The sequence below is a fragment of the Ranitomeya variabilis genome, chromosome 3, assembly GCF_051348905.1.
Source record: "Ranitomeya variabilis isolate aRanVar5 chromosome 3, aRanVar5.hap1, whole genome shotgun sequence".
In the NCBI taxonomy this organism is placed as follows: domain Eukaryota; kingdom Metazoa; phylum Chordata; class Amphibia; order Anura; family Dendrobatidae; genus Ranitomeya; species Ranitomeya variabilis.
Window position 1 is genome coordinate 98,676,200 of NC_135234.1, and position 19,663 is coordinate 98,695,862.

Sequence of the window (19,663 nt, forward strand, 5' to 3'; positions counted from 1 at the left end):
ATTGTGGGCTCAGGAAGCTGAACATGGAAAATTGAGAGATATTTTTTAACTTGAGCATGGGCTTCCACCACAGATGGAGAGGCTTGGACATCATCTGGGTCTGTCCAACGTGCTCCCAGTAGAAAGAATTTGGACAGGTGTGTTCTTTGTGAGAAGCCCTGGTTTGGTAAAAAAAAACGTTTCCAAAAATGTTGGCTATATACTGTCTGTGACGTCCTAAATTCATAAATGTTTCCAATGAATATCCAAACAAAAAGCATCATAAATGTCAAGTAATAAGGACGGGGCTTACCTGTCATGGGCACAGGTACAGCAGCTGGAAATATCATACGGAGAGCTTCCCGTGGAGCAGGACAGACACGATGATCCCTGACTGCAATACTCATTAAGCTGCCAGGGCAAAAGATTAGCACCAAATCCTTGCATCTCTATTACGTCTCCGGAGTCTGGAGGGACATATCAATCAATCAGAGGACAGAGTGAACCAATACAAGTAATGCTCAGAAACACTCCTGGTTATTGAACACGAGCTTACATTCAGTAATGGTGTATCTGCCATTTGTACTTGTCATTAACTCATCTCTCTGTTCAGCGCAGGCGAAAGTGACTAAACTGCACTGTATCGTAATATGTGAGTGTTGCCGAGAGAACAGTGTAGTTTTTTGGGTGGGTGGAAGGAGTGCTCCTAAGAAATAGGACGGTAAATGCTTGGCTGAGTAATAAATTTCTACTATTCAGGGATATTTTCATGATTATTAGAGGGGTAGTCTTATAAAGACAACTTCAGTCCATATGCCCTATTAGCAATTGTCGGTCAGTGACCACTACAGTGGCGGGGGGAAAATTAAAGAATTGATTATAGTCTTATTTTATTTAATCCATTCCATGCTCTTGGCTAAATTTTTAAATTCCAAAAACTTCTTTCTGCTGGCCATATACATGAGAATTTGTCCGGATTGTAAGTCAAACTCATATACATGGTTCCCTCTAGCTGACCCATGATAGAAGGGTATAGTAAGAGGGTAGGAGATGTTGGATGTTAACAAGTCCGGGGCGTTGGGCAGACACTTATTTCCATTTCCTTCCCACTTAAGTAAACATTTACAAGCTAGGAACACAAGTTTATAGCTATAACAGAAGAGTCAGTCGCTGGCTGAATCTCACCTTTACGGCCACCTTACACCCTCGTAGATAAAGGCACAGAGCACCCACCCTAAGACTAAAAGTTGGCGGGCATGTACCACGTCAAACAGTTTGTATCTAACTGTAAACTTTTTATATTTTGATACCAATTTCAATATTCACTGTCGCTATTTGCATTCGTTTTGGGAGTTACTAAATCTGCACTTTAAGTTTGTCAATCTATTTGGTATGTTGTGAATGAGTAATGAGATATAATGTAACCATGGTCATTAAAGCAATGAGAGCACTTATTGTTTTGACACATTTACATATATAAAACATATTTTTAATAATAAAGGCCTTTCAGCTCTCCCCATGAGATGAACTAAGTCACCAACATAAATCATATCACCAAACATTTTGCCACCATAGTGTGGGGGGATTAATAGCATAATGTACAAATAGAAGTAGAGGCCATTTATTTCAGGAAGGAGGTCATGGTAAGAGATTTAGATTTCAGACCTCACCACAAGCAAATGATAAAAATCAAAATCAGCACATGTGCAGAAGAAACATGACAGTAAGGAGGATGTAGGTGGTTCATGCATCAAATCAGGGTGCAATGAGAAGATTTGGTTACCGGCATCGATCATGGGGAGCAAAAGCAATATATAGATGTAGGAAGAAAATAAGTCACCCCTTCACCCTTTGTGCCTTAAGCTCTGCCAGTGTTACATAATTAATTGCTGTATTATACTTTGAAAAATTTAGGATGTTGGAAAATCTCTAAAAATCAACATTCACTACTGGCAGGTTTTTTTTTTGTTTTTTTTGTCAGAGGGGAAGGGGTATTGCGTACGTAGGTAAAATAAACTCACAGCAATACAAGAACATGCCAACATTTATAAAAAGAAATATATGAATAAAAACTGCTAAGGAAAGCCAAATTTTAATGAAAAAATGCTCTTCACCTTAATTCTTCAGGGAGGGAGCTGGATGGCCAAAATTGTATTGCATTTTATTCTATAGCAATAAAATGTATAAAAGTAGTAGATTGCCCCCGCATTTGCCACGATTGTTTGGATTAAAATATTACCATTAATTAAGAGATTTTTCACGGGCCCAAATAAAAAAAAAAATCATGATTAAAAAAACATGGAAAAGATGAAATTATTTGTAGAAATAAAAGATTACAAAATGGAAAATCAGAACCCCACAGAACCTAAAGATCCAGATGAAAGGTACCGAAGTCGTTGAAGAATTATAAGTGAACAGCATCCTCATTATTTTGTACCATTCATCAATCGTTTGGATAGCTGCAAAATTGGCCACATGCAAAGGTCGAGCATGTTGCAAACACCAGCAGACAAGGGCAAGCAAACCCTGTAACAACAGTGATGTCATTATCGGGAGGCAGGACACAATGTTTGCATCGCAAATATCCCAGGTATCGCTTCTATTACTGCACATAACAAAAAAAAAAGTACGTGGATTAGATTAGATCATCACTGCTATAGGTTTATTTTTTATGGTATTCTGTTTAAACGGTTTAATTTGTATTTAAAGCTCGTGATAGAAAACACAAACTAGAGGTAACAAAGTCAGACATTGGTTGGTTAAGTCTGCCTGGTCAGTGCAAATTGCATTATAGCAATGAAAAATTCTTAATACTAGCAAAACAAATAAGGCTGAACGGAAACCTCACTTCTGATCTGCATGTGTTCGTGTAGTGCTAGCTATATTTAAAGTTGATTTTTACCTTTATGCTATGATTAGTGATGAGCGAATATACTCGTTACTTGAGATTTTTCGAGCACGCTCGGGGTTCCTCCGAGTATTTTTTAGTACTCGGAGACTTACTTTTTATTGCCGCAGCTGAATGATTTATATCTGTTAGCCAGCATAAGTACATGTGGGGATTCCCTAGCAACCAGGCAACCCCCACATGTACTTATGCTGGCTAGTAGCTGTAAATCATCCAGACGCGGCAAAAAAACTAAATCTCCAAGCACTAAAAAATATTCGGAGAAATCTCGAGTAACGAGTATATTCGCTCTTCACTAGCTATGATCACTGACCCTAAGGGTATGTGCACCCAGAGCTTATGTCAGGTGCTGCAAAAGTGCCACAAAAAGTGTAAAAATGACACAGCTGTGCATACGTTCTATCCTTTTTTACTTCTTTTAACCGCATTATGGTTTGGAAATTGTGAAGCAGTAAAAGGAAGTAACTTTCACAGTTTAAATTACAGAAAAATACGCTGGCAGTAGAGCTGCCACGGAAAACAACGGAAAGACCTTGAAAAAAAAAGACCACATTTTTTTTCCGCTGAAGTTGGCTTCGCCTAGGAAAACCTCGGCAGCTCCGACGGTGTCTTGACACTGTGGCTATGTTCATACGACATCTTTCCAATGCAGAAGCCGCCAGCCGCCGCAAGAATAATGGCAAAACTGCCTGAGAAGCTGCCTCAGCAAACCAATCACCAGCATTTTACTGAAGCAGCTATGCCGGATGACAAGTGAAAGGGTATGTGCACGAGGAGTCTTTTTGCTAAGTTTTTGGAGCAAAAAGTCCAAGTTTTTGAGGAGTTTTGATTTGGATAGTTTCAGTTCAGTTTCTGCCCCAAAAAACTTAGTGTGAACATACGCTAAGACTATGTGCAGCTGATGAGTTTTCAGCTTTTTGGGGTATTTTATCTTGGTAATTTTTCTGACATCCTTCAAGCAATAAATATAATTCCATGATTTTTTTTGTAGTGAAAATGCTTATAAAAAGCTAAAAAAAAACCCTTTAGGGCATCTCCGAAGCGCTTTTTTTTGCTTGCCATTGACATCTATTTTAAAGTATGGAGTGTCTTCCTGGCACAAAACACCTGAAAAATGGACATGTCACTTCTTTTACCAGCTTGGCATTTTTAAAAACCTGGACCATTTAAAAGAAGCTCAAAAGCTTGAACACATGAACAGCAAGTTGTTTTTCCATAGAAGTGAATGGGAAGATTCTTTTGAGCGTTTTGTGAGCACTTTTGTGGAATTTTTAGAACTAGACTCACTAGCAAAAATGCAGAAAAAAAAGTAGTGTGAACACACCCTTAGGCTGCCGTCACACTAGCAGTATTTGGTCAGTATTTTACATCAGTATTTGTAAGCCAAAACCAGGAGTGGAACAAATAGAGGAAAAGTATAATAGAAACATATGCACCACTTCTGTATTTATCACCCCCTCCTGGTTTTGGCTTACAAATACTGATGTAAAATACTGACCAAATACTGCTAGTGTGATGGCAGCCTTAGGGTTACAGGCCCTGGCATCATATGACATCGCTGATGGATTTGTGTATATAACAGCTGTAAAATGCTTAATAACCACTATTGCAAAAATGTACCACCCTCACCCTTTATCTAAAATACCATGGCCCAGGAAAAGTGGCTTGTTGGCATCTCCCCTGAGGGAGCAGCACCCAAAGCAAATGCCCCGGTGGCCTCCCATTCCCAGTTACAATACGGTGGCCTCCCATTCCCAGCTACATACTTGTACACTGGCTTGTTCTTGCACATGTCATACTTTTTTAGAGCAGCTGACCTTTGTATTTTAGCTTTCCCCATTCCTACCAAAAGTCAGACCCCATAGAACAAATTAGTCTGGAAAACTCATTTTGGCTACATGCACACGTTTTGGCTTACAAATACTGAAAAGAACTTACCAAATACTCAACGTGTGAATGTGGCCTAATTCCTGCCTAATTGCTTATTAAAAACACATTTCCTGATCATATAAAAAGTGTAACAATAATGAATCTGTGATTTGACATTTGGGTCAGTTCTTTTCATTTTATCGTCATATTAAATTATCGCCCACTGTAAGCATCAATCGGACAATGTATGAATATTATATCTACTTTTTATCTTTACATCTTGAATATTTCCCTAAAGCATCATTTTCGTTTTAAGTTTTATGTAATAATAATGTAGAACAAATTATTTTAATAATCTTTCAAATATACCTTATAAATTAAAACAAAAAGACAATCTTCCAAAACCTTCTAGAAGATGTCCCCCTATGTTGCTTCTGAAGCAAATCCTCATTCAGCTTCACACACTGAATGCAGCTTTGTAAAGGTGGGGATGAGCCTGCACAGTGTGCGAGCTCCTGGCTGGATCCCGTGCAGCTTACCTCAGTCACACAGTGCACCAGATCTGTCAGCTGTTAGTTGTCAGCACACAGCTCCTCTGCCAGGAAAGGGCAGAAGAAACTCAGTAACATCGGCACTTCCCCCTCAGTTTTTACCAAACTGCTCCTTCTGCCCCCTCAGCTGGTTCCTCTGTGCACAGTGACTTCGGCACGCTCCTTCTGCCCTGTCAGCTGGTTCCTCTGTGCACAGTGACTTCGGCACGCACCTTCTGCCCTGTCAGCTGGTTCCTCTGTGCACAGGGACATCGGCACTTCCCAGTGCTATGCTATCAGCTGCTGGCTCCTGTGCTGCCTGTAAGTGATGAAAATTCCAACAAATGTGTCTGAGGACAATAAATAGCACTAAGAAGTGCCGATGCCACTGAACACACTGCAACCAGGTGACAGGCAGGGGAGCTGTGTGCCAACAGCCAAGAGCTGACAGAGCCAGAGCACTAGGCCCAAGACTGAGGTAAACTGCAGATGCACTGACAAACAGTGCATCAGATCCAGCCAGGAGCACGACCTTTAGGCTACTTTCACACGTCAGTGACTCCGGTACGTGTGGTGACAGTTTTCTCACGTACCGGAGACACTGACTCACGTAGACACATTAAAATCAATGTGTCTCTGCACATGTCAGCGTGTTTTCACGGATCGTGTGTTCGTTTGAAAAACACGGAAACATGTCAGTTTTCGTGGGAGCGCACGGATCACACGGACCCATTAAAGTCAATGGGTGCGTGTCAACACGTACCGCACACGGATGCCGTCCGTGTGCCGTCTGTGTGCCAACTGAGGATCACACGGACCGTGCAGGAGACAGTGCTAGAGTTAAGCGCTGTCCCCCCTGCGTGTGGTGCTGAAGCTGGCATTCATTCCTTCTCCCCAGCAGCAATCGCTGGAGAGAAGGAATGAAAAATCAAGGGTTTTTTATTTTTTTGGTGTTTAAAATAAAGTTCGTGGTCACCTCCCGCCTCCCACCCCCTGGGTGAGTATTTTAATGCAAGCGGGCGGGCGCACAGGGGGTGGGAGGCGGGAGGTGACCACGAACTTTATTTTAAACACACAAAAAAATTAAAAAAACCTTGATGTGCCACGTGAGCACACGGACACGGATAACTCCGGTACCGATTTTTCCGGTACCGGAATTATCTGGGCGTGTGAGACTGGCCTTAAGCTACTTTCACACTTCCGTCTTTTTGCCTCAGTCGCAATCCGTCGTTATGGCAAAAAAACGGATCCTGCAAATGTGCATGCAGGATCCGTTTTTTTGCCATACACTTTAATGGACGACGGATTGCGACGGATGACCACACGTCGCATCCGTCGTGCGACGGATGCGTTGTGTTTTAGCGGTCCGTCGTGACAAAAAATGTTCAATGTGACATTTTTTTGTCCGTCGGATCCGCCATTTGCGACCGCGCATGTACGGCCGGAACTCCGCCCCCTCCTCCCTGCTCATCACAATGGGCAGCGGATGCGTTGTAAAACTGCATCTGCTGCCCACGTTGTGCTAAATTTAGCACAACGTCTGTCGGTACGTTGGGCCGACGGCTTGCGACGGCCCCGTACCGATGGATGTGTGAAAGTAGCCTTAGGCCTCCTTCACACCTCAGTGTCTCCGGTATGTGGAGTGACAGTTTCCACACGTACCAGAGACACTTACACACATACACCCAGTAAAATGTATGGGTTTGTGCACATCATTCTGTTTCCCAGGACCGTGTTTCCATGTGCAAAACACATTGACTGTCTGATTTTTGCAGGCAGCACAGTCCGCAATACATCCTGCACATGTTTTCCCCTAGGACTATCGCGTTATAATTCTACATGCTTCAGAACAGAAATCCGCAGGCATTCTTTCATGGCTCACAGCAAGCTCCGATAATTTGCCTTCAGGGTAATGTTAATACCCGATGCTGTACAGTGACCTAGTAAAAACTAACTCACTCAAAATGTAATGCATTTTAATGGGTTCAGCCAATCGATGGTTGTCCCTGTTCATAGGATATTGACTTCAATAACCAGCAGCATTATGAATGCAGCTCTTGGATACAATATATGCTCCAACTTAGAATCAGCACAAGGTCAGTAACACCCTAACAGTTACGCCACTTTTAGAGTACTGGTATATATAAACTATACAGTATGTGGTAAAGGACGCACCCAAACAGGATGTCATTAATATATTTTTCCTATATACACAGAAAAAACAGTCAAACTGGTAAATTGAATTTGTCAGCAGGATATTGCGATTTAATCTGAGAACAGCATAACGTAGGGGGAGAGACCCTGATTCCAGGAATGCATCACTTATTAGGGTGTGTGCTGTAGTTTCAATAATCAGTGTTTTACCAGCAGGAGATTATCAATACGTTATAGAAGACTAGGTGTCATGTGCAGACGAGTCAGGATAATCGGTGTAAACTCGCCCTATCACTGATTGACATCTGGCTGATAATGTAAAGTAAAAGTGCCAATCAGTGGTGTGTGCGGGGTTATACAGAGCTCAGCATTCACAGCACTGCTACATCTACAACAGGGAATACAGGGATTCTACCCAAACTGCACCAAGCAGTCCAGTAAGTGAAACATTGCTGGAATAAGGCTCTCTTCCTCTTGATCATGCTGCTCTCAGATTAGATCTCAAAAACCTGCTGACATATTTCCTGATATACCCTGTAATGCAGTATTATTAGCAGTGCAGACGAAACCATCATGGCTGTGCAGTGACACATTATGTTCTGTGTGCCCGATAATGCCACCACAGTTGTGTTTTGAATGGGAAACATTGCCTCTTCATAGCAAGATGTGGGGAGGTTTAGGAGGGAAGAAAGATAAAAACCTTTCATCATTTTAGGAGCTGTGAGGTTCCGAGAGGAGATCATGGAAAGCATGGCGTGAAGCCTATCTTCTTCTTCTTCGTCATCATCAACAGAGACGGAACGACTGGCAGCTAAGTGGTGGTAGTTAATAGTAACTGCTTTAACGAAATAACGGTAAGGAAAAGAAGAAGTGGAAAAAAAAAGAACACATCTTTTAGGGTTTAACAGTTTAACATGACATATTTCTTCAATCAAATCTATGACTTTACCACTTGTAGTAACACAACAATCAACAACACTGTAGCGTCATGGTGGTCACAATTCCTACCTGGCAATGTCTGGACCGGGGGAGGTAAAGCTTCACCATTACCACAGCCACAGATGCACCACGTGACTCCATCCAAGGGCTGTCTAGTACATTCATAGTGGGGCAGTGAAAAGGGGGCTTCACACATATAATCCCACCATTATAGTTTATAGGCTATAAAGACTGAGCCTGAGGGATCCTAAAGTCCTCTTTGCCAAAAAAAAACAGACACATATGGTTGTGGAGGACTTGTTACGTATCTTTGTATTGGGACTCAGAGGCTTCACATTGCACCTCTGGTTAAATATGGTAGTAATAGACGTTCCTGGCAGTGAAATATTAGATGGGGTACCTAAGTTGGAAGGCAGAGTTACACACAATAGGGGGATTTCTGAAACTGTCTAAGGGCTCATTCATATGTAAGTTTTTCTTGCACATGTGCTGTTTGTGTTTTTCACTACCTATGATAGTCTATGGGGTAGTTCACATGTCTGATGTTTTCATTGGACCAAGTCGTCCGTATAAAAGCACAGAGATGTGTGATATTGAGTGTTGGATCAAACTCTCCAATGCAAGTCTATGGAGCTGTGAAAAAAATCAGACCTCCCTCTCATGCCATCCATGTGGTCCATTTTGCGTTGAATAAGGTGAAGCTGGAGAAACCTCCATCAGGTATTTTTTTTCTGAGAAAAACTGATGAAACTCTGATTGCAAAAACTGACCCACCAACCAACCTCTGATAGCACTCTGATCAAAAACACTCATGAAACGAGTGAAAAATCACCGACGTCTGAATGAGCCCCAAGGTTCTGATCACTCATCTATACGGACATTCTGTTCTCTAGCCCACTTTAGGAATAGACGCACCAACGCACTGTGATCCGCGGCATCAGTTATGGAAAAAGGAAGCAGAGGGGCAGGATTGATTATTATGGGGTCTGTTTCAAGAATGGAAAACAATTCCTGCATTCAAAACTGTTTCTTCCATTCTAAAAAAAAACCGATATCTAGACGGAACCCATAATAATCAAGGGGTCTCTCTACTTCCATTTGCACAACTGACACAGCAGATCACTTAGTCTGTCTGTCTGTTCCTAAAAGGAAAGAGACCAACAGAACAGTCATGTGAACTCAGCCTCAATCCAAACCTTTTTTTGCCCTCAGCGACCAATCAAAGCTCAGATCAAAGCTCCCCTGTGATTGGTTCCTACTGAAAGCAAAGATAGTTTTTATTTTAGACAGTTTCATACATGTTCCCCATTACTATTCTGCTGTCATTTAGAAGGAATCTGTCACCAAGTTTTCACTGCCCCATCAGAGAGCAGCATCATGTAGAGGCAAAGACCCTGATTCCAGAAATGTGTCACTTATTCGGCTGCTTGCTGCAGTTTTTATAAAATCACTGTTTTCCCTACTGCAGATCTAGCAGTGCTCTGAATGCTAAGCTCTGTATAATCCCGTCCACACCACTGATTGGCAGCTTTCTGTGTACATTGTGCATAGGCAGAAAGCTGCCAATCAGTGGTGGAGGCAGGGTTACACAGAACAGGAGACTACCTGGCAGCAGGTCTACTTTTCCTCTAATGATAATCTCCTGCTGATAAAACAGGGATTTTACCAAATCTACAAGAAGCCCAATAAGTGACACATTGCTGTAATCAGTCTCTCTGTCTCTATAATATGCTCATCTCAGATTAGCTGTCAAAAACTCTGGTGACAGATTCCCTTGAAATAAAGCTTCCGATAAAGGTGAAGCTAAAGTGAGACATAGGATATAGGGATAATTACTAGGTAATATTTGAACATTAACATTATTTCATAGCATGGTAAAATTTGGGGTCTAAGCTTTGGTCTATTGTACCCAGTGAATATAATGTACACTATAGCAGTATATCAGAGAACTATGTTAGTTGTAATTTGTATATAATGATTATACACTAGCCTCATCATTTATGGTCCATTCTTAAAAAATAAACATATAAAAGGCAACTCTTCGCTTTAGGCAAGTTGTAAAAAAAAAAATTGGATTAATAGAAGAACACTAAATAAAATGTCTCATACCTCATATAAACTGTAAAGGCTAAACGTAAAGTAAGACTGGGATTCCTGACACTCAGACATTAGTAGCTCCATTCTGTTTATGATCGCAACCTACAAGGCAACGTGGAGCGCATACACTAGGACAGGGTTAATAGCTGTGGCTATAGGAGATGGTGCATTATATCGGCACTAGACGCTTCCTGACAGGCGCTAATTCCACTTAATCTTGACCTGTGGGCTCCTTCCCTGGAATACAGAACTTTGTCAAGGCTGCTTCTCTCACATGAGACCTAATAATATCGTAAGATGGCAGTAGGCCAGGTCAGTCGGCTTCCGTCAGCAGAGTAATTGAATGTTTCTGTAAAATGATTGCAGCCTATGGGAAAGGAATTTCTCTTTACATTCATAGCTGACTGCGGTTATTACTGTAAAGGTGTCGGTTTGGATACATAAGCTTACAGCACGTCCTTTACTACAAGTTATCGCATCAAGAAACATTATGGAAGTCAATATTTAGTAAGTGATCTGTGCCTATTATATATCACTTCAAGCATTTTAGGTTGAAAGAGAGCATGGCCTTTATCGTTACATTTCTCTATTTAAAGGGAATCGGTCACCAGGTTTTTCCCATATAAAGTACGGCCACCACCATTAGGGCATACTGGAATGCTGTAAAAAAGTCTCCAATCCAGTCTGCAGATCCCAAAAAATAGCTTTTATTATACTTACAGACTGGGAGGTCCGCTGTAATGGAGGTATCTGGTCTCTTCTCTTCTTACGATCACTGTCCTCCTTTCCTGTTTCATGTGGATGACGCATCCTAGGTCATCCACACAGCATCCTCCACTCCATCACATTCCTGCGCAGACGCATTTCTCTCTGCCCTGCCGAGGGCAGAGCAAAGAACTGTAGTGCGCATGTGTTGGCTTTAGTTCTGGGTAATAGGCGCTCTTTGGCTTTTCCCAGCGCATGCGCATAACAGTACCATGCTCTGCCCTCGGCAGGGCACAGAAAAATGCTCCTGCGCAGAAGCGCGATGAAGGATACTGTGTGGATGATGTAGGATGCATTATCCACGTGAAGCAAGGAAGGAGGACAGCAATCCAAAGAAGAGAAGAGACGCCGGAACAAGATCACAGATATCCATTGGACCGGACCCTCCCATCTGTAAGTATAATAAATGCTTTTTTTTGGAATCTGGAGACTGGATTGGGAACCTTTTTTACAACATTTCAGTATGCTGTAAAATGGCCCTAAAGGTGGTTGCTATACTTTATATGGGAAAAACCTGATGACAGGTTCTGTTTAAGAAAGTATCAATAAAACTATATTTTAGCACTCACAGTATATACAATTGTGCTCAAAAGTTACCATACCCCTGCAGAATTTTTGGTTTCTTGGCCTTTTTTCAGAGAATATGAATGATAACACCAAAACGTTTTCTCCACTCATGGTTAGTGGTTGGGTGAAGCCATTTATTGTCAAACTACTGTGTTTTCTCTTTTTAAATCATAATGACAACCCAAAACATCCAAATTACCCTGATCAAAATTTCACATACCCTGGTGATTTAGGCCTGATAACATGCACAGAAGTTGACAGAAATGGATTTGAATGGCTACTAAAGGTAACATCCTCACTTGTGAACTGTTTGTTTGTAATCAGTGTGTGTGCATAAAAGCTGAGTGAGTTTCTGGGATCCAGACAGACTCTTGCATCTTTCATCCAGCCACTGATGTTTCTGGATTGTGAGTTATGGGGAAAGCAAAAGAATTGTCAACGGATCTGCGGGAAATGGTAGTTAAACTGTAAAAAACAGGAAAGGGATACAAAATGATATCTAAGGAATTGATAATGCCAGTCGGCAGTGTTCAAACTATGATTAACAATAAAATCAGGGGCTCTGTAAAAACAAAACCACGGTCAGGTAGACCAACAAAAATGTCGTCCACAATTGCCAGGAAAATTGTTCGGGATGCAAAGAAAAACCCACAAATAACATCAGATGAAATATAGGACTCTCTGAAAACTAGCAGTGTGCGGTTTCCAAATGCACAATTAGGAAGCACTTGAAGAAAAATTGACTGCATGGTTGAGTTGCCAGAAGAAAGCCATTACTGCGCAAACGCCACAAGGTATCTCGCCAAGAATACACAAAACAGCACAGAGACAAGCCTCAAAACTTTTGGAACAAGGTAATTTGGAGTGATGAGACCAACATTAAACTTTTTGACTACAACCATAAACGTTACATTTGGAGAGGTCAACAAGGCCTATGACGAAAGGAACACCATTCCTACTGTAAAGCACAGAGGTGGACAGCTGATGTTTTGGGGATGTGTGAGTTACAAAGGCACATAAAACTCGGTCAAAGCTGAAGGAAAGATGAATGTAGCACGATATCAGGAAATACTGGAGGCAAATTTGCACTCATCAGCCTGGAAGCTGCACATGGGACGTACTTGGACGTACCAACATGACAATGATCCAAAACACAAGGTCAAGTCGAACTGTCATTGGCTACAGCAGAACAAAGTGAAGGTTCTGGAGTGGCCATCTCAGTCTCCTGACCTCAATATTAGTTATAATGTTCTTTAGAAGGACATACGGTAGATCTGGGGATTTATTCTGATGGAATATAGGCTGAACTGGATGGACAAATGTCTTTTTTCGACCTTGCTAACTATGTTACTATGTTACTCTGTAATATCATTGAGCCACTCAGGGGAGATCTCAAGTGCGAAGGTCATGCTAGACAGAAATTTACAGGAACTGGAAGTTTGTTGCCAAGAAGAGTGGGCAGCTTTACCATCTAAGAAAATAAAGAACCACATCCACAACTACCACAAAAGACTTCAAGCGGTCATTGATGTTAGAGGGAACAATACATGGTATTAAGAAATGGAGTATGTGAACTTTTGATCAGAGTAATTTGGATGCTTTGGGTTGTCATTATGATTTAAAAAGAGAAAACACAGTAGTTTGACAATAAATGGCTTCACCCAACCACTAATCATGTGTGGAGAAAAAATGTTGGTGCTATCATTCATATTCTCTGAAAAAAGGCCAAGAAAACAAAATCTGCTGGATTAAGTAAACTTTTGAGCACAACTGTATAATATTGCTTGATCATATAATAACATTGTAAATATGAGAAAGTCATAATATTTATAAAGATAATGTGTATTATGTGCATAAAGCTGCTATAATCAATTAGCAGTAATACCAAGTGGATATATTAAAATCAAGAGACCTCATCTCACCTGAATGAAAGTCCTGTAGATAAGTATGTAATTCATAACTGTCGTGGTGTACATGCTGTCGCAAATACCAATGACATAATCAAAAACAGTCAACTGATGTTACCCTATTGGTTTGGAAACACTTAGCAATAAGGTGCTAAGGAAAGATAGCGTCACAGTAGTAAAGGGGCAGATAGTACAATGTATATAAAGAGCCCCACAAAATGATGATACCTCTCCAGCAGATATCGTCCATCTGTGAGCCAAAAATGTACAAGAAAATTGTATTCCTTTTGTCCTGCTTTTTTTGTGCTGTCTAAAGGAATAACATTTTTAGAGTGCATGTGGGGTTCTTTATTTCCATAGTACTATCTTGCCCTTTACTTCTATGGTGATAGCGTTCCATGGTCTTAGGAGCAAAGCTAAAGCTTAGACTACAAAATTCTATTGTAATAACAAGAATTCAACCACAGGTAAGTATAATTATTGATTAAACGGGTCTAGCAGACAGTAGACTATAAAAGTGCTTTACTAAACAAAAAGACCCCTTCCTATTTCATGCTGTCAGCAACGGCAACACATGGAAGAGAGATATCACAAGACCTGAGAAAGGAAATAATTTATTTACACAAGAAAGGTGAAGGCTACAAGAAGATCAGCAAAGCTTTACTTATCAGCCAGAATGCTGTAGCAAAAATGATAAAACAATTTAACAAAGATGGAACTGCAACCATCTCACAGAGATGTCCAGGTCAGTCATGGAAGTTAACACCTAAAGTGGAGCTTCTTCTGATGAGGAAGATAAAGAAATAAAAATCCAAACTGGGGTGAGTTTTTCCCATGATGCAATACAGCTGAGGATTGGCATGCATAGGTGTCACCCACAAAGGAAGCCCATGCACAAAAAAACCCACCTACAATTTGCCAGGGCCCATGCTGAAAAATATGAAGACTGCTGGGACTCTATACTCTGGAGTTCTGGAGTAATAAGACCAAGATAAATCATTTAGGAACTGATGGCTTCTAAGCTGTATGGCGACACAAAGGTGAAGAGTACAAAGAAAAATTCATGGTGCCTACAGTAAAACATTGTGGTGGCAGTGTCCTTATGCGGGGCTGCTGGTGTCGGGGAGATACCATGAATGAATTGCATCATGAATTCACAGATGTACTGCTCTATATTGAAAGAGAAGATGCAGCCATCACTCTTGGTACATGTGAATTTTTCCAACATAATGATTATGCATTTCTGGAGAACAAGATGAAAGTGATTCAGTGGCCAAGTGTCTCCTGATCTGAACCCAAATGAACATCTATAGTGAATGCTAAAGAAACAAGCTGAGCATCACTCTCCATCAAGCAACCAGCCTCAAAAAGAGGTCGCTCTTGAAGAATGGAAAAATGCATTGAAATACAGTACAGAGCAAAAGTTTGGACACACCTTCTCATTTAAAGATGTTTCTGTATTTTCATGACTATGAAAATTGTACATTCACACTGAAGGCATCAAAACTATGAATTAACACATGAGGAATTATATACTTAACAAAAAAGTGTGAAACAACTTTTTCTTGCCATAATACAAATTCTAACAGTCTATTCAGTAGGACTATCAGCTGTGTATCCACAAGTCTTCTGCACAACACAAATGATGGTCCCAACCCCATTTATAAGGCAAGAAATCCCACTTATTAAACCTGACAGGGCACAACTGTGAAGTGAAAACCATTCCCGGTGACTACTTCTTGAAGCTCATCAAGAGAATGCCAAGAGTGTGCAAAGCAGTCATCAAAGCAAAAGGTGGCTACTTTGAAGAACCTAGAATATAAGACATAATTTCAGTTGTTTCACACTTTTTCGTTAAGTATATAATTCCACATGTGTTAATTCATAGTTTTGATGCCTTCAGTGTGAATGTACAATTTTCATAGTCATGAAAATACAGAAAAATCTTTAAATGAGAAGGTGTGTCCAAACTTTTGGTCTGTACTGTATATATATATATTGCATTTCTCAGTATAAATGAGTGTATACATACATATATGTGTAGTTATTTTTCATCAGGCATGCCCCAATGCTTGGGAATCAGTTCCAGAGTTTAGCATGTGTATCTATCAGGAGAAAAGGCAGGTCATCTTTAAATCAGGAGCAGGAAAGCAGACCACAGCCACATTAGCAAACTCTTTCTACAGGATAATTAGAAATACATGACCAATCAATGATGGACAGTTTTTCTTAATTTAACAATTGTCTTCAATTCTAAGAATTACACGCAAAGGAAATAATGAAGTTCTCGTTAACTTGACTAATCCTGTCTGGTCATAAAGTAAAAGATGTTGGGAAATGGCCCTGGTGGATTGCACCGATCCAGCATCGCACATATATACTCCACTGACATGAATTATGCATCTATGTATTGCCAGTAAATGCGAGCTGTGGTATAAGATGGCACAGTCATTACTGTCTGAGATTATTCCTGGAAACGCTTTACTGGGAATGTATTGGAAAATCCTTTAGATGCTATAAACACAGTGGGAAGACTTACTGCCGTAAACCATTATTGAAGGCTTGTCTGTTCTGGCTCAGGCGAGTGCTTGGAGATTAGCCTTGGAAACAGAATCAATTATAGTGCGATATATCGTATCATCAGGAACATTTTATTTCTTCTAAATGAATAAATAGGGCAGATATTACTTCATTTGTCATCATTCAGGAAAATGTATTAATAAGAATCTGCAATTATACCTATTATTTAGATTTATTATACTAATCAGCTCACATTTTCTTGGCAGAATTCATGGCGCAGAGTACAGTTTTATAATATGGCCTCAGGAGCAATAATAATGAAGAGGAATGGATTGCATTCACTATCCCGGAAGTAAAATTACAGATACCTAACAGGTTGCAGTTTTACTTACTATTGTCAAGTTTGTGTCCAGCATATATGATCCTGAAGACATAATCTGTGGTTACTTCTTCAACAACGTCGTCAAAGTCTACAGACTTGTTAGAGCTATTTCTTTTTCTTAGTTTTGGAAATACTTTTCCCTAAAATAGAGTCAAAACAATCAATTTACAGATATTGTTATATTCCATTTAAGATTTAATAAAATTCAATTGATAGCAACCGTTCATACTGACAACTTACGCGTTCAATGCCTTTCTTGTGCTGTGGAGATATGAGTGACACTTACCACTGCTCCTTTTGCCACTGACAAGGGTAGATGCAAGGGCTACAGCCACACCAGGGCCATAGAGCTTAAGGTGTTCAAATGGTCCCTTTGGCCCATATGTGAAGTCAAATATTAATAAAGACCTGTGAGAGTTGGGGTCCCTGTTGTAGATTTTGAACTGGGGCCCACGAGCTTCAAGTTACGCAACTGGCCACTGCAACTGATGCAAAAGGACCACAATGCCAATCCCACCAGAGAAAGCAGAGGACAGCAAACCGAAGGTACCAAAAAGGAGACTATACATGACTGACCGCTTTCAGTGCGAGGGTAAAAGGCAACCTTAATCTAATCTATCTACAAATTCAATTTTAGTGGCAAATGTTACTTCATTAAAAAAATATAGTAAAAAAACGAGAAGAAAAGGAGAAGAAATGCTTATAAACCTTACGCATTTTGGACTGTAGTGATCTTGTATTCATATACTTGCCTATAATTGCGTTAGCCCGCTCTATTGATATCTAAGGAAGTTGGGTAAAGATACAAGCAAAGAGCACTTAAAGGGGTTGTCCAGTCTAAAATGCAAAGTGTGCAGTCAATCTGTGTGACTGCAGACGTCTCAATCCTCCCAGAGCACACACTCTGCACTGTGAGGAAGCGCCGGCAAAGACGGTGATGTATGCAATATGCATACTACCAGGCAGAAGCAGTCTAGTGTGTACGGTTTTGCTACATACAAGTGTCAATAGTTTCCACTCACAGATTATATACTGTAATACGAATATGTACTGAAAAAAAAAAAAAGAGGAAAAAATTTAAGCAAAATGTCTTAAACCTACCTTACCCCTTTGGGACCATAGCGGAGGCTCTAATTGTCCTCTCGGTAGAAGACCATTCTCGAGACAGGAGAGGAAAGCAAGAAGATGACCTCCAGGAGGAAAGTGAAGTGGAGGTCTCTGAATACCATCCTGGCTGACTAGAACAAGGACCCCTCTACTCTCTGCTGCATGTGAAATAAAAAAATAAAGAGTGTAAACCAACAATTGCTAAAAGTGAATGATATACGCATTAAGCTTAAAAAGATTGGCCACTACTTTTTTATTGATGGTCTAGACATCGTTAGGATAGGCTATCAATATCTGATCGGTGGGGGTGTAACACCTGCCACCCCAGATCAGCTGATATCGGAGATGGCCAGAAGGTCTCAGATGCAGCCAGAACACAGTAGCTCAGTCAAAATTATAGTGACGGTGGCCAGGTACTACAGATCCATCCCCTATGTATTTGAACAAGGGGTAGATCTGCAGGAACGGGCAGCAATCACCATAGAAATGACGGAGCTGCTGTGTTTTTGTAGACCGTGTACCGGGGTGGGCTTCCCAGGATACAGCAAAGCTGTGGACAAGTACAGCAGACAATATCAAACTTGCCAGATGAACTTTTACTGACAAATTTAGATGGAATGCTTTTCCAACAACCTAAACAAGTTAACTCACACACACCAAGTCACGACCATCCAGGACCACTGCGCTGCTTCACTCAGTGGGTACGGAAGTAGCGACTATGACGCTATAATCTACCTACTCGTGCACACGCCTAGTGAGGTCACCGAGCGGTGACCTAGGACTCTAGAACAGTCAAATAAATGTCGAAGGACGGCCTATTGGTGATACAACTCACGAACCTAACAAAATCGAATGTTAGAGTAGTGCAAACTGTTAATGATGGGTGATGGTCAGCGGCATATTCCCCATCACCTCACATTCTTGTAGAATCTGAACATTTCTCGCAGCCTCCAACAGCTGATTGGCAGCAGTGCTGGGTGTCTCACCCCCACAATCAGATATTGATAGATAATAAAGATAAGACATAAATATAAAAGTAATGGCCAACCTCTTTAATGTACAAACAACATTTTAATATTAACATCAGATAACATCACAGCATTTTTCCTACCTAAAATAGTAGTTGGTTATGAACAGTTGGGACTTTTATTGTTATAGGTGAGGTAAGGTAAGTTGACACCATAGTGTGATGCTTTATACTTACGCTGCTGGTGACAATGGATACAGACTATTTGACTTATTGGCACTATCAGGGCATAGTCCCAAAAAACACTGCAAGAAGAAACAAAAAAAATGTTGTTAGATCTTGTAAATAAATAGTTAAACTAATAATGATCACCATAATCCCTCACCAATTCAATGTAAATGTTTCCATTTTCCAGACACCACTGCAATCCCTAAGCTAAGTGGAGAGAATCCCACATACTGTAAGTGGAGGAATAATCACTTTGATAGTATGGGTAGAGGAACCAAGTGTTGGCAGTAACAAACCACTTGGTGGTGATCCAGGTCACCGATGGGGAGAGATAACGAGCAGTTGGTAGTATGGAGGGGATCACCCCTCAGTGGCTTTCCTTGGGGGAGCATATGAATGACCCACTACTTCTCCCTTTAATTTAACTTCTCCCTTTAAGAGAGAGATTTGATGCTGGGATATCCCTGTCGTTTTGTTGCTGTGGTGTGCACACTTTATGGAAGAGTGGCAATTAGAATGCCATTTTTGAAAGCAAGCCATAAGAAGTCCTGTTGGCAGTTTGCAAAAAGCTATGTAGGGGACACAACTAGCATGTGGAAGAAGGTGCACTGCTCAAATTAGACCAAAGTAGAAATTTTGGAGCTAAATTCAGAATGCTATGTGTGGCTGAAAACTAACACTGCACATCACTCTGAAAACACCATCCTCACTGTTAAACATATTGGTGACATCATCATGGTGGGG

The 19,663-nt window shown here is 40.8% G+C and overlaps 1 protein-coding gene across 3 annotated transcripts in view; it reads right to left on the reverse strand.

Moving 5' to 3' along the window:
• SGSM2 (small G protein signaling modulator 2) overlaps positions 1-19,663 on the reverse strand; it is a 464,397-nt gene that overhangs the window by 59,602 nt on the left and 385,132 nt on the right. For 2 of the 3 annotated variants that reach the window (XM_077294412.1, XM_077294413.1), the window contains 5 exons: positions 18,929-18,996; positions 17,719-17,882; positions 16,628-16,757; positions 8,141-8,275; positions 293-446 (listed from right to left, as the gene is read on the reverse strand). In XM_077294412.1, coding sequence (XP_077150527.1) covers positions 293-446; positions 8,141-8,275; positions 16,628-16,757; positions 17,719-17,882; positions 18,929-18,996 — 651 coding nt within the window. The remainder of the gene's footprint in view (positions 1-292; positions 447-8,140; positions 8,276-16,627; positions 16,758-17,718; positions 17,883-18,928; positions 18,997-19,663) is intronic. The other variant, XM_077294414.1, reaches the window with a different exon arrangement.